Below are 13958 nucleotides of genomic sequence, written 5' to 3'. Positions count from 1 at the left end.
CTCTTCAACAACAACTAGTCTTCAGTAGGTACAAGTAGAATTTTTGTTTGGCAGTAGTAGAAAGATGTAAAATACTAATAAATTGTCACTTTGTTGACTATTTCAACAAATCAAACTTCATTCTATCTTCCATTTTCCTTTACTTGCCCTCTGTTACTTATTCACCCCACCACCATTTACTGAATGAGTGCCTGCCCAGTGCAGTGGCTGGCCGGGCGCACTGACCTGATGCCCACTCAGTGTCAGTCACCAGCACAGAGAGGACCGAGACTGGTCCCTGCCCACAGAGCACAGTGCGGGGAGAGCCATGGGAAGGGTGGTGAGAGTGCGTGCCCCGAGTCTTTGAGCGGAGGCTTTGCAGGAGGAGAAGACCAGGCTAAGAGGAGTCAGACAGGAGAAAAGGGGCAACCATCTGAAGTGTTGGGTTCTGTGAATGCGACCTGACCCAGACAGCACCTGCTGAGGCTCACGGCTTCTGTCACAGCAGGTCCAGTGGGTCCCAACCAGCCCCACAGAGACCACAGGGCCCAGGAAGCCCAATCAAGCCCCAGGCCAGTGTGCTGCAGCTGTGTTTGTGCTGTGAGTCTCGTGGTACTTCTGATCTGGACGCTCAGCCTTTGGGTTCTGAACTCAGCCCTTCTCAGTGGAGGGGACGGCCTTGGTCTGGCAGTGATGAGCCACTTGCCCTCACTGAGAACAAAGTTCGGTAATGAGAATCTTTGTTATGGACTTGAGTTCTGAGCCAGACGAGGCACCTACCACCTCCAGTTCAAAGCAAATGATACACCTCATCGGTGTTGGCTGTGGCATTTGGAGTCCAAAATCCTTATGTTGTGAGGCTCATAGATAAGTGGTCAGGAGGCTGGCGAGGCAGCAGGAATTTTGGAGATGCGCAGTAGGTTCAGAGTCAGTTCGCTCAGTGCTCAGTGCTGGAGGTGCTGCAGTGCTGTTGTATGTGAGTAATTATATAGAATCCGGGTGAGGCTACTGCTTTTAGTTTTCCTCTAATGTTCAAATTAGTATGAGTTTTAATTATACCTGGGATTTTCAGGGATCAAAATTTCATGGTTAAATCTTTCCTCTTTAATTTTCTGGGTTTTTTTGAACATGGAAGTTTCTTCCTGCTTTGTTTTTTATTTTTATTTTTTATCATAATGCCCATTTACTGGAAGAGAATCAGGAATATTATAGTTTCCCAGGTATTTTTTCCATCTTTGCCCTCTTCCATGATTGTGATAACTTGTTGAGTTTCGTCTCCAACTTTTCAGATTTTGTTGTTTTCTGATTGGATCGCAACATTGTGGTAGTTTTCTACCTTCCTTCCCTTTCCACTGTTGTTTTTTCTACCTTAATTTCTGTACATCTTTTTCTGGTCTCGTTTCTCTGTGATATATTGTTCTGGGCCTAAACTACTCCTCCTGCTGTGGATAATTTACTGTTTTCTAGATAGAAGTTAATTATTTTAGGTAAAATGAACTCATCTCTATGGTTTCTTTGGGTCAAAAAAATATTTAGGGAAACCACCTCCCTTCATTTTAATTATAAGTGTTCCTTTCCTTTATACAGGCATCATTTCCTTCCTGTCATTCCCATAATTATATTTCCAGAATAAATTATGCTTTTCTGATTTGATTAATTGTTGTAGGAGACTTTCCTGAGTTTATTGCATTTTGCATGTGTCTCACATTGTAATCTTAATTTTTTTAAATTAGAAAATCTCTTAGATGCTTTAACATAATATCTCTAAAATTTAAGATATTGCATTCATAAATGTCACAATTCATGTCTTTAAAAAAAATTTTTTGGCCCTGGCCAGTTGGCTCAGCGGTAGAGCGTTGGCCTAGCGTGCGGAGGACCCGGGTTCGATTCCTGGCCAGGGCACACAGGAGAAGCGCCCATTTGCTTCTCCACCCCTCCGCCACGCTTTCCTCTCTGTCTCTCTCTTCACCTCCCGCAGCCAAGGCTCCATTGGAGCAAAGATGGCCTGGGCGCTGGGGATGGCTCCTTGGCCTCTGCCTCAGGCGCTAGAGTGGCTCTAGTCGCAACATGGCGATGCCCAGGATGGGCAGAGCATCGCCCCCTGGTGGGCAGAGCATCGCCCCTGGTGGGCGTGCCGGGTGGATCCCGGTCAAGCGCATGCGGGAGTCTGACTGTCTCTCCCTGTTTCCAGCTTCAGAAACAAGAAAAAAAAAAATTTTTTTTTTTTAACAAGAGTTTATGCATTTGTTGGTTGACTATTGTATGTTCCCTGACCGGGGAATCAAACCCGCAATCTTAGCATATCAGGACAACATTCTGACTAGTTGAGCTATCAGGCCAGGTCATAAATGTCGCCATTTTAAACTGGCTTGTCGTCTTTGACCACAAATATGGAGTCAGTGTATTGGAGCCAATATACAGAGATTGGATACAGCAAGGAAGTTGAATAGCAGGTACCAGGTGCCCAGCTGTGCATTGTGCAGATATTCAGCTTCAAGATACCTAAGGCCTGAGGCAGTGAATTTTGGGAAAGTCTAGTCAAAATCTCATTATCACATTTCCTATACACTTCTCATCACCACTCATGCCTAAATACATACATAGCCCTCAATGTCTGACTTTCTCCTGTATTCCCCGAGTTTGAACATTTTTCATTAATTAACTGGAAGAACAGTTTCTGCTGACATCACTGTAGCCTGGTGGAAATGTCATGTTAGAATCACAGACCTGGGCTAGAATTCTGATTTGGTCACTATCTGGAGTTTTAAATACATATTATGTAATCCCTTTCAGATTCAATTTCTTTGTATTTGGGTAGAGGGGGGTGTGGAGAATAATAATCTAATGGACAGTTGGGTTACTGACCCACACTGCCATCTTCACACAGGAGCCATATTGCTTGGGTTTGAGTTTTGGCAGTCTAGGTCTGTGGGTTTTAACAAGTCATTTAATTTGTCTGTCTTGGTTTCCTTATCTGTTATAGTGTCCAGTTCATAGGATTGTTATGAGGAGTCATTAAATCAAAGCATGTTAAGCTTACAGTGAGCTCTAGAACAACTATTATTATTAATAATATGTACCTTACAGGGTTGTCATAATAAAAACATGTTGAATTGCATGTAAAATTCTCTAATAAGCTATACTGGATGTAGACTCCATTCTCTTTGAAGATGTCTACATTTTTAATCTCCCAGAAGTCTTCTGCAAGTTTGAATAGTTGTTTTTAGACTGGTTGCTGCTACAGGAAGTTTGCTAACATGTGGAAAAACTCTAGTCATCAATTATTGCTGTAATGCCACAGCTGAGTTGTCCCACTTTCTTTGTCATGGATTTCCTCCCTGCTCAGTGCTTTTGTGATCAGTAAGGAGAACATTGGTTGTCCAGATGTTTGCTCGCTGTGATTCTGGTGGTGCTTTCTTTTCTTTTCCAATAGAATGAGATGGTTCGAGAACTAGATGGCCATGTCCTGAAGTGTGTGAAAGACCAGAATGGCAATCACGTGGTTCAGAAATGCATTGAATGTGTTCAGCCTCAGTCCTTGCAGTTTATCATTGATGCGTTTAAGGGACAGGTAAGTGACTTAGGAAAGACATAAGAAAAACAAACTGATGGGTATTTCCATTGTTAGCATAGAGTTGTTTTGATCATGTTTTAGAACGCAAGTCATTTATAGAACTAATATTGCAGGTCACATGCCAAACGTGTGTTTAAAATAATATGGTGCTTTCCTGTTATATTGTTTTTTGGGTGGGGTAGTGATCAGGTTGATTTGAGTGCTATTAAGTGGCAGTGCCACCAGAGATAGCTTCTGTTTTTTTCCTATTAGCTCTATGTCAGGGGTCCCCAAACTACAGCCCGCGGGCCGCATGCGGCCCCCTGAGGCCATTTATCCGGCCCCGCCGCACTTCCGGAAGGGGCACCTCTTTCATTTGGTGGTCAGTGAGAGGAGCATAGTTCCCATTGAAATACTGGTCAGTTTGTTGATTTAAATTTACTTGTTCTTTATTTTAAATATTGTATTTGTTCCCGTTTTGTTTTTTTACTTTAAAATAAGATATGTGCAGTGTGCATAGGGATTTGTTCATAGTTTTTTTTATAGTCTGGCCCTCCAACAGTCTGAGGGACAGTAACCTGGCCCCCTGTGAAAAAAGTTTGGGGACCCCTGCTCTATGTCGTAAGAGCCTGAAGCTTTTAGCACCAGCCTCCCAGAAGAGGTTATTTTCCTTTTTTTTTTTCTTAAACTTTATTATTCTAGAGAGAGAGGAAGGCGGGGAAAGAGACAGAAACATCAATCTGTTTCTGTATGTGCCTTGACCGAGCATTGAACCAGCATCCTTTGCATATCAGGAAGATGCCTAACCAACCCAGCCATTTGGCCAGGCATGAGGTCTTTTTTTCTTTCTTTTTTTTTAATGTTTATTTTATTGATTTTAGAAAGAGAGGTAGGGGGAGGAGAGAGAGACAGGAACATCTATCTGTTCTTATATGTGCCCTGACCGGGGATCGAACCAACAACCCCTGCCCTTTGGGACGATGCTCTTACCAACCAAGCTATCCGGTGAGGGAAGAAAAGTTTTCTTATACCATAGTTTTTCTAGATTTGACCTTTAATTTGCTGTGGTCATTAATTTCTTACACCAAAAAAAGAAAAACTCACAGCACTCCTAAACTAGGTAGGACAAGAGAGTAAAACATTAAAACATATCTTCTTGGGTATGTGAATTTTTTTTTTCAGAAAAGGGAGAAAAGAAGGGGAAATAAACAGATTTTCAGGTGTAGTCATGTGTATGGCTAAGCCGAGATCAAAATGGGATTTTAGAGTTTAGGTTTTGGTTTGGGGTTTGCTCAGTTTAATCCAGGGAGGTATTGGGGTTTTCTGAGTTAATGAAAGGGAAAAAAAGAGTAGGTCTTTTTACTTTAAAATTAAGTTCTTATATTTTTCAAAATACATAATAGAGAAAGTAAAAGGATTGAGCAACCAAACGAGAGAGAATATTTTCAAGATGAAAATGACAAAGAATTGATAACCAGAGTAATAAAGAACTTCCATGATCAAAGAGAAGAATAGAAATTAATGAGAAAGTGGGCCCAGAGCATGGGTAGGTAGAAGAAACACAACTTGCCAGTCAATATATGAAAAAACAACGCCATTTTGGTAATCAGGAAAATGCAGCATAAGGCCACAAATGATAGGCCATTTTCTGCCCACTGGTTGGTATGTATTGGCAGGAATGTGGGATGTAACCCTTGCTGGTGGGAATAGCTATTGTTAGCACAACCATTTGGGAAAATAGTATCATCTTTCAAGATCAACACTTACATTTTCTGTGATCTAGTGATCTAGCATTTCTGGCCTAGGCGTAGACTAGGTGAAACATCTGCAGACGTACATCGCGAGGCATATCTAAACATGTTTAAAGCAGCATTGTTCTAATAGGAAAAGACTAATCCAGATGTCCATTAACAGAGGATTGGACAAAAAATGTTTTAATAAAAACCTGTATACTTAACTCAGTATTATAATACTGTATAGCTATACAGAGTAAACTGCAAAGGCTCATACACAATATTAAAGTATGTAGTTATACTCATGAAGGTACATACATAAAACCATGTATAAAGCGCTTAGTGCAATGACTACACTTGGTAAACATCTAATAAGTGTTAGCTGTCGTTACTGTTCTTACCATTATTGTCATTATTACAATAGATCTGAGGTGTGGGCTGGTCCAGGTCACCTGGCTGGGAAGGGCAGAATTAAAATGAGGCAGTCTGGACCTGAAGCCTGTGTCTCATTTTGCTCCAGACCCAACAAAAGAGCTTCTCTTGCATATTGCTAAAGAACACCCCAGCACAGTTCAGACCGTTACTTTGTGATTATGTGAGGGCCCTCAGCATTTGTTCAGAGCCCTTTTTCTGTTTGTTTTTGCTCCTGTCCTTTGACACAGTGGACTCTTAAATTAGTGTGGTTTTCAGGACCTTGACTGGTTCTGATCCTTTCTAGGCTTCTTGGAAAAGCCCTTTTCAGCTCTGAATTTATGTACATCTGTGAATTTCTAGAACAGTTAAGAAATGGATTTATATGTGCATGTATATACACTCCTTGTTATTTGTAGAGAGATTGAATGTCATATTTATAGTGTATGCTTTTGAGTCTGACTGGAAAATTCTATTCTGGCTCTGTCGTTTACTGTCTGTAGGACTGTTGGCACATTATGTATACTTCGAGGAGCTTCAGTTTTCTAATCTATATGTAGAGAATGCCCATGCCTGTCTCTCGTCATTGTGAAGATCAGTGGGATAATGAATATTAACAGTCTGAAGCATTCAGAGTGGCAGCTGTCATTTTGGCTTTCTTACTTATGTTTGTCTGCCCTTAGGTATTTGCTTTGTCCACGCATCCTTATGGCTGCCGAGTGATTCAGAGGATCCTGGAGCACTGCCTTCCTGACCAGACACTCCCTATTTTAGAGGAGCTGCACCAGCACACAGAGCAACTTGTACAGGTAGTGGAGTTGCCAGTAGAGTAACTGCAAACACCTGTGGGCTCGTGCAGGCCCAGAGCTTGTGTGTTTTCTCAGCACAGGTATCTGTTCCAGTAGAGGTTAATGTTCATGTGTTTAAAATGCCCACTGAAGCTTTGGGGCAGGTTTTCACTTAGACCAGCCTGCTCTGTGTTTTGTGAATATGGGTAATGCGTAGAGCCTGGCCTTGGAGTGAAGACATATGCCTACCAGCGCCCTGCTGTGGACCTGGACTGGCTCTGTCACCTGGGGCAGGCCGTTTAAGCTCTCTGGGATGTTCCATCCTTTCAAACGAACAAAGCAGATTAGTTGTTTTCTCCCTAGCTTTCATACTTTCTCTTGCAGCTACTACTAAAAGTTTCTCCCACTCATGCTAACCATTTGACCAATTTCTATATGTAGTATGTTATACGGAAATATTATTTTAAACCAGAATTTATTTCTATTTCAAAATGCTTAGACTTTAAAAAGGCCCGAAGATGTCCTGAAGCAATCTTTTTTGTTAGTGTTGTTTTTCTGGTGGGAAGTGTGATATTGTAAATGTATTAAATATCCATGGTGGGAGAATTTGAAAATTCAGAAAGTAACAACCAAACAAAAGAAATTTGTAATCCTACCATCCAGAAGCAAACAACACATTTGACATTGGCACTTTAAAAATATTTTACTGGTGTGCTCTTAATTTTTTATATCCTACAAATATTTTTGCCTCTGGAATTCCTTACATTTATTTTCTCAAAGTATCTTTCACTTTAGATGAATAAGTATATCCATTATATGTTTGTGCTGTTATTTAATTAGGCATTGTCTTTTTTGTTGAACATAAACTTTGTTTCCAGTTTTTCTTTGTTGTAGATAGTACAGAGAATCATTTATACAATTCTTTTGAGAGAAAAGTATCTCTCTGGTCTCACCTACCTTCTTTTGCCTCCTTTTTTATTTCCCTAATGAGAGGAGGCCTAATTTTTTGTGTATATTTTATGAAGAACTTAGCTAGGACCTTTGGTTGGGCATAAATATATATGGAAATATTTCATTGTCTAGTGGTAATGTGTTCCTGTTTTGTAATCATAGGGAAACTGTTATTACCTATCTATTTTTAAAATTCTTATGTGTTCATTGGTATTCAGGTAAGCCATTATAGTGCTTTAGAAAGATAGGTGTTGATTAGATATAAGGATTTAGGCAGCCCATTGAACTCATTTTTATTTGAATTTTATATCTTTTGTTGTTTCTCAAACAGGATCAGTATGGAAATTACGTAATCCAGCATGTTTTGGAGCATGGTCGTCCTGAGGATAAAAGTAAAATTGTAGCAGAAATTCGCGGCAATGTACTTGTATTGAGTCAGCATAAATTTGCAAGGTACAGGGTTTGAATTACCTAGACTGTTTTCCAGAAGAAAGGATTAAGTAGTATTTTTAGACTAGAGAAAAAGAAAAAATTTACATTCTTTCTAAAAATATATTTTTCTTAAAGTATACATTGTTAGAAAAGTCAAATAATTCTACTATGAAGTATAAAACATAAGTCCCTTTGTCAGCTCCTCATTTCCCTAGAGTCAGCCCCTTTGAAACCTAGGAATATATTTCTTTGTGTGTGTGTGTGTTTGGTTTTTTGGGTTTTTTTTTACAGGGACAGAGAGAGAGAGAGTCAGAGAGAGGGATAAGTAGGGACAGACAGGAACGGAGAGAGATGAGAAGCATCAATCAACAGTTTTTCGTTGCGACACCTTAGTTGTTCATTGATTGCTTTCTCATATGTGCCTTGACCGCAGGCCTTCAGCAGACCAAGTAACCCCTTGTTCAAGCCAGCAACCCTGGGTCCAAGCTGGTGAGCTTTTTGCTCAAGCCAGATGAGCCTGCGCTCAAGCTAGTGACCTCGGGGTCTTGAACCTGGGCCCTCTGCATCCTAGTCTGACGCTATATCCACTGTGCCACTGCCTGATCAGGCTGAAACCTGAGAATATATTTCTAAAGAATAAAACTTTTGATTAATGCCACTAGGGTCTCAGCCCATCTGTTCACAGATACATAAATGAACTTCTTATAAAAAAAAAAAAAGTAGGTACTTTGATAAACTGAACATTTCATTAACTTATTTTTTTGGAACTGTGGAATATTTTTTACTCAGTTTCCTACTTGGCTCCTGAATGAAGAGGCAGTGTATGTTTCTGTGTCTAGGACTCTGTGTTCTTAGAATGTCTTTTTCAGTCTTCATATTGTTCCAGCTCAGGAATGCACTAGGTGTTTGCAGGTTGTGAAAGATGTTTTAGGTAACTTCTAAGTAGTAGCAGTTGGAGAAGAAATTGATGGCCCTCCAGTAGGTTAGAGGTATAGTCTTCTAATAGATCTGCATGTCCTACCATACACATAACAGAGTACTTGATGTTTTTGGAATATTTTTCTTCTCTGTTTTTTAGAATAAATTTCAGGGCATGTGTGACTCATATAATCTTGATGTTTTAAATTGTTTTAGTTCACATAATCTTATAACATCATAGCATGGAAAATGGAGATAATAAATAAAAGCCCCCATAAGTCTAGTGTCTCAATAGCCTGATCATATCACAGGTCATCTCTTAGACCTTACGTTGCTTTTCATTTGTTTGTTTCTACCCAGGACCAGGGTCCAGGGGTCAGAATCTCTTACGTCTCTTCTTTGGGTCACTTACTTGTCCTGTTTACTTTTTTATTCATTGTATTTAATATCTTACTCTAGGATATAGCATCAGTGTTAATATTATAGTAGACTTGTGGTCAGGTAATGACCAAGTAACTACTGTGGGCTCTCTTGTCCCACGGAGAACAATTATAAATTGTGGACAAAAAGCCAGCAAACTATCTGAAGGCATTAGAGAGTAACCAAGAGAGGGACTGTTGATACTTGGGAGAAGGTAATTTCACTGGGGAAATTGCCCTCCCCCCACTTAGATTTTTTTATTGTATTGAAATACAGTTTACATATAACAGTGTACATCTTTTAGGTGTACAGTGTGTTGGTTTGATATTGTACATTTGTAAAGTGCACTGTGATTTCTACAGTTACATTAGCTAACACCTTTATTATGTCACATAATTATCTTTTTTATGTTGGGAAACGTTATGATCTAGTCTCTTAGCAGCTTTGAAGTTTATAATATAGTATTGTTGACTGTAATTAGAAAATTTTCTATTTTTAATGGTTTTAGCCTGTAGGCCCTTCCCAGTCTGCTCCAGGCTGGGCTCCTAAGTTAGGCTAGAAAATCTCCAGTGTTTCCGGAAGGCAGAGTTTGGGGCACTCCTGGCATAATGAACATGACAGAATGCCAAGGAAAGGAAAAGAACCATGGAGGGCGAGGCCTGTATTTAACCTTCCCAAATATCTGGTTGACCCTAAAATCACATTGGTATGGGACCCACTCCAGGCAGCCCAACTAGGGCTGAAAAAAATGCACCAAAGTTTTACCTGCTGCCTGTTGCACAGGAAAGGTTTGCAGTCTGAGCCAGTCAACTTAGCTACAGTAGAAACGGGGTTTGGGAGGGTAATAGTTTTTTGAAGAACATATCAGAACTCAGTTTCTTCAGTATATCATTTTCTGTGTCTAGATAACAGGAAAATGTGACCTGTACTCAACAAGAAAGAAAAATAGAAAACGAAAAAACAAACAAAAACAACAAAAAACCCCACCCAGACCACTGAGATGTTGGAGGTAGTAGAGTAGGCTTTTAAAGTAGCTATTTCAGTTATACTGAAGTACATAAAGGAAAATATGCTGGTAATGAATTTATTATAAGAAGAATAAAATGGAAATTCTAGAATAGAAAAATATCATCTGAAATAAAATTCACTGTATGTCCTTAAGAACAAATTAGAAATAATAGTAGAAAGAACGATTAAAATTGGAAAGAGGTCAATAAGAATAAACCAAAAAATAAAGTAGTACTGTTCTGACATTTTTGGTGGTGACTCAGAATACAAAGTAACTTTTTCATCGACTCTGCGTGCACAGGCACGTGCGCACACATGTAATTGAAGCTATTTTGCCCATGATTGATTCTGATACCACTATGTTCCATTTTTTTAAATAAAGCTGGTCACAGATCACTAAGTTGATTTTATCCCCACAAATGGGTTGGGAACTGGTGTTTCAGAAATACTAGAATAAATTTTAAAGACTGAAATGATCTCGATTTTGTATTAAGGTGGAAGCCTTCGCCAAGTAGGATCCCATAGTGGTAGCTGATCTCCCTGCCTGCTTTCTTGAAAGACAGTGCTGAGGATTGAGTCCTCTGCCCAGAAGAATGTGTTTCCTGTCCCCAATCCATTTAGCAGAAAGTCATGTTCTCATCCTCATCACTTTGTAGGAAAAGTAGGCCTGGTGTGGATGAAGATACACCCACCAAGCAGTCATGAAATGTGTTGAGTCCTTTGTCCGAACACTTGGAGATTGTGTCTGGCTTGGTGCTCTCTGAACCTGCCCAGTAGTATCTTTTTTTTTTTTTTTTTTTTTTACAGGGACAGAGAGAGAATCAGAGAGAGGGATAGACAGGGACAGACAGACAGGAACGGAGAGAGATGAGAAGCATCAATCATCAGTTTTTCGTTGCAACACCTTAGTTGTTCATTGATTGCTTTCTCATATGTGCCTTGACCGTGGGCCTTCAGCAGACCGAGTAACCCCTTGCTCGAGCCAGCGACCTTGGGTCCAAGCTGCTGAGCTTTTTTGCTCACGCCAGATGAGCCCGCGCTCAAGTTGGTGACCTCGGGGTCTCAAACCTGGGTCCTCCGCATCCCAGTCCGACACTCTATCCACTGCGCCACCACCTGGTCAGGCACCAGTAGTATCTTAAGTCCCTTTTCTGCTAAGGGAGAAGCCAGTGGCTGTTAGGAGATTAATTTCCACAGTGCCACGCCTTTGACTCATGCTAGAATTGCATCATTATAGAAGGAAGGTGCAGAAAATGTTTTTCTATATTACTGTATCAGTTGTGAGAAGCTGTTGTCTGAACTGGATGTGATAGGTTAGCTCACCAGATTTGTTATGTTCCTCCACTCAGTATGTCTATAGAGCCTCTTTGAAGTGTTGAGCTCTGAGCTTAAGCCTGGGGAGATGGACATAAGTAAAACTTGTTTCTACCCTCAGTATTCCCAAGAAGTGAAGATAGATTTTGATTCATGTTGAAATTATGTTCATTGAGTAGTTCGGCTACTAATCAGTGTTGTGAACCTTGTGTCTAAGTTTCCTCACTTACCTGGATTTGTTACCCACATCTATTAGAGAGTTGGCTCTATTATCCCTCATGACCTGGTCTTGGCCACGGTTTCCATTGGAAGCCACAGATGGCAAAGGTGGAGAGTCTCGGAGCCACACAGTAGCTGAATCAATGTTCCAGAAACGTTAAGATCTCTTGCTGCTGTAGCTGAGGTCAGGGCAGAGGCTGGACAAGCACTTGGTCCCTTTTTCTAAGAGTTGCCCTTGGATTTGTCTCATTACAGCAATGTTGTGGAGAAGTGTGTCACCCATGCCTCCCGTACAGAGCGTGCTGTGCTTATCGATGAGGTATGCACCATGAATGATGGTCCCCACAGTGCCTTATACACCATGATGAAGGACCAGTACGCCAACTACGTGGTCCAGAAGATGATTGATGTGGCAGAGCCAGCCCAGCGAAAGATTGTCATGCATAAGGTAGGCCAGGCCGGGCACACCTCAGTCAGAGAGAGTGCAGGCCTTGGGTTCTGCATATTTCTGAAATGCAGAGGAGGGTGGACAGCATGCTTCTCTTTATAGAATTTGTCACTGGACTATGTCTTATGCGGTACTCCCTTTTCCTTTTATCTAGTGTGGCCATTGTCCCATGTTTGCCACTCTCCTTTCCCAAGAGCTCACTGTTGTGAACGAGCCTTACACTCAGTCCTTGAGAGGGATTTCCCTCCCTGATCTCCAGGCCGTGCTTTTATCCATTTACTCGTAGGAGACCAGCTTCTCAGTCCAACAAATCAACCTGCTTGCCTTGTTTCCTTTTCTCCCTCCTCCCTCTTATTCATTCACCCCACCACCATTTACTGAATGAGTGCCTGCCCAGTGCAGTGGCTGGCCGGGCGCACTGACCTGATGCCCACTCAGTGTCAGTCACCAGCACAGAGAGGACCGAGACTGGTCCCTGCCCACAGAGCACAGTGCAGGGAGAGCCATGGGAAGGGTGGTGAGAGTGCGTGCCCCGAGTCTTTGAGCGGAGGCTTTGCAGGAGGAGAAGACCAGGCTAAAGAGGAGTCAGACAGGAGAAAAGGGGCAACCATCTGAAGTGTTGGGTTCTGTGAATGCGACCTGACCCAGACAGCACCTGCTGAGGCCCACGGCTTCTGTCACAGCAGGTCCAGTGGGTCCCAACCAGCCCCACAGAGACCACAGGGCCCAGGAAGCCCAATCAAGCCCCAGGCCAGTGTGCTGCAGCTGTGTTTGTGCTGTGAGTCTCGTGGTACTTCTGATCTGGACGCTCAGCCTTTGGGTTCTGAACTCAGCCCTTCTCAGTGGAGGGGACGGCCTTGGTCTGGCAGTGATGAGCCACTTGCCCTCACTGAGAACAAAGTTCGGTAATGAGAATCTTTGTTATGGACTTGAGTTCTGAGCCAGACGAGGCACCTACCACCTCCAGTTCAAAGCAAATGATACACCTCATCGGTGTTGGCTGTGGCATTTGGAGTCCAAAATCCTTATGTTGTGAGGCTCATAGATATGCAGAAGTTTAAAGCGTGTTCATTCAGCCATCCAACAGATACTCTCTGTAAGCACACTTACTCTGTAGTAAGCCCTCCTTTCAACAGGGCTGCACCACAGTATTATTATACACAAATGGTTACAGTGAGGCCAGGGACAGACTGGGGAGGGCCATGTCAGAATGCTGGCAGACGCCTCTCTAAATGTGGGGGACAGAGAAAGTTCCGCCGGAGAATGCTGTTTGCATAAAGCCCTGGGAACCCAGGGGAGAGCTGGTGTGAAGGTTTGGCAGCGGAAGGGAGTGTGGTGTGGTAGAAGTGGAGCAGGCTCTTCAGGGTGGGACCGGGCTGTCAGGGTTCATTTCAGGGAACTGTCCTGGCTGGTGAGGAGCATGGAGCATGGGAAGCAGGTGAGGCAGCCAGGAGACTGGGGGGAGGATGTTGAAATAGCTGAGCCAGGAGCTGGTGGTGGCGTTGGGACTGAAAAGAAGCAAAGAGAATGGGGCTTAGGAATTGGTTAGTTCAGGGAGTTGAGTCCTAAGAATCTAAAAATCTAAGAGCTTTTAGCTCTTTCACCGCTAGGCTGTGTCCTTTTTAGCAAGAGGAGACGTTGAGAGCAGAGCAGGTGATCACACTTCACCTCCATCAAATCGAGTAAAAATGGAGCGCCAGGGTGTTATGCACATGTGTACACAGGGGTGATCAGTGTGTCTGTCCCGAGGAAGAGCGGTGTAAAGGCTCGGTGGTGGGGTCCTC

At 42.1% G+C, this 13958-nt stretch overlaps 1 protein-coding gene and 2 non-coding genes across 18 annotated transcripts in view; all 3 read left to right on the top strand.

The window, feature by feature from the left end:
* PUM1 (pumilio RNA binding family member 1) overlaps nt 1-13958 on the top strand; it is a 145057-nt gene that overhangs the window by 127970 nt on the left and 3129 nt on the right. For all 16 annotated transcript variants that reach the window (XM_066375670.1, XM_066375685.1, XM_066375684.1 and 13 more), the window contains 4 exons: nt 3413-3550; nt 6360-6485; nt 7747-7868; nt 11982-12174. In XM_066375670.1, the coding sequence (XP_066231767.1) occupies nt 3413-3550; nt 6360-6485; nt 7747-7868; nt 11982-12174 (579 nt within the window). The remainder of the gene's footprint in view (nt 1-3412; nt 3551-6359; nt 6486-7746; nt 7869-11981; nt 12175-13958) is intronic.
* Nucleotides 663-747, top strand: LOC136401511 (small nucleolar RNA SNORD103/SNORD85). The gene has a single exon (XR_010750544.1). It is a non-coding gene; the product is annotated as a small nucleolar RNA SNORD103/SNORD85 (small nucleolar RNA).
* On the top strand, nt 13036-13120 carry LOC136401510 (small nucleolar RNA SNORD103/SNORD85). Its single transcript, XR_010750543.1, has one exon. It is a non-coding gene; the product is annotated as a small nucleolar RNA SNORD103/SNORD85 (small nucleolar RNA).

The sequence above is a fragment of the Saccopteryx leptura genome, chromosome 3, assembly GCF_036850995.1.
Source record: "Saccopteryx leptura isolate mSacLep1 chromosome 3, mSacLep1_pri_phased_curated, whole genome shotgun sequence".
In the NCBI taxonomy this organism is placed as follows: Eukaryota; Metazoa; Chordata; class Mammalia; order Chiroptera; family Emballonuridae; genus Saccopteryx; species Saccopteryx leptura.
Note: the sequence above shows the minus strand (reverse complement) of the source record. Positions and strands in the feature narration are given on the sequence as shown.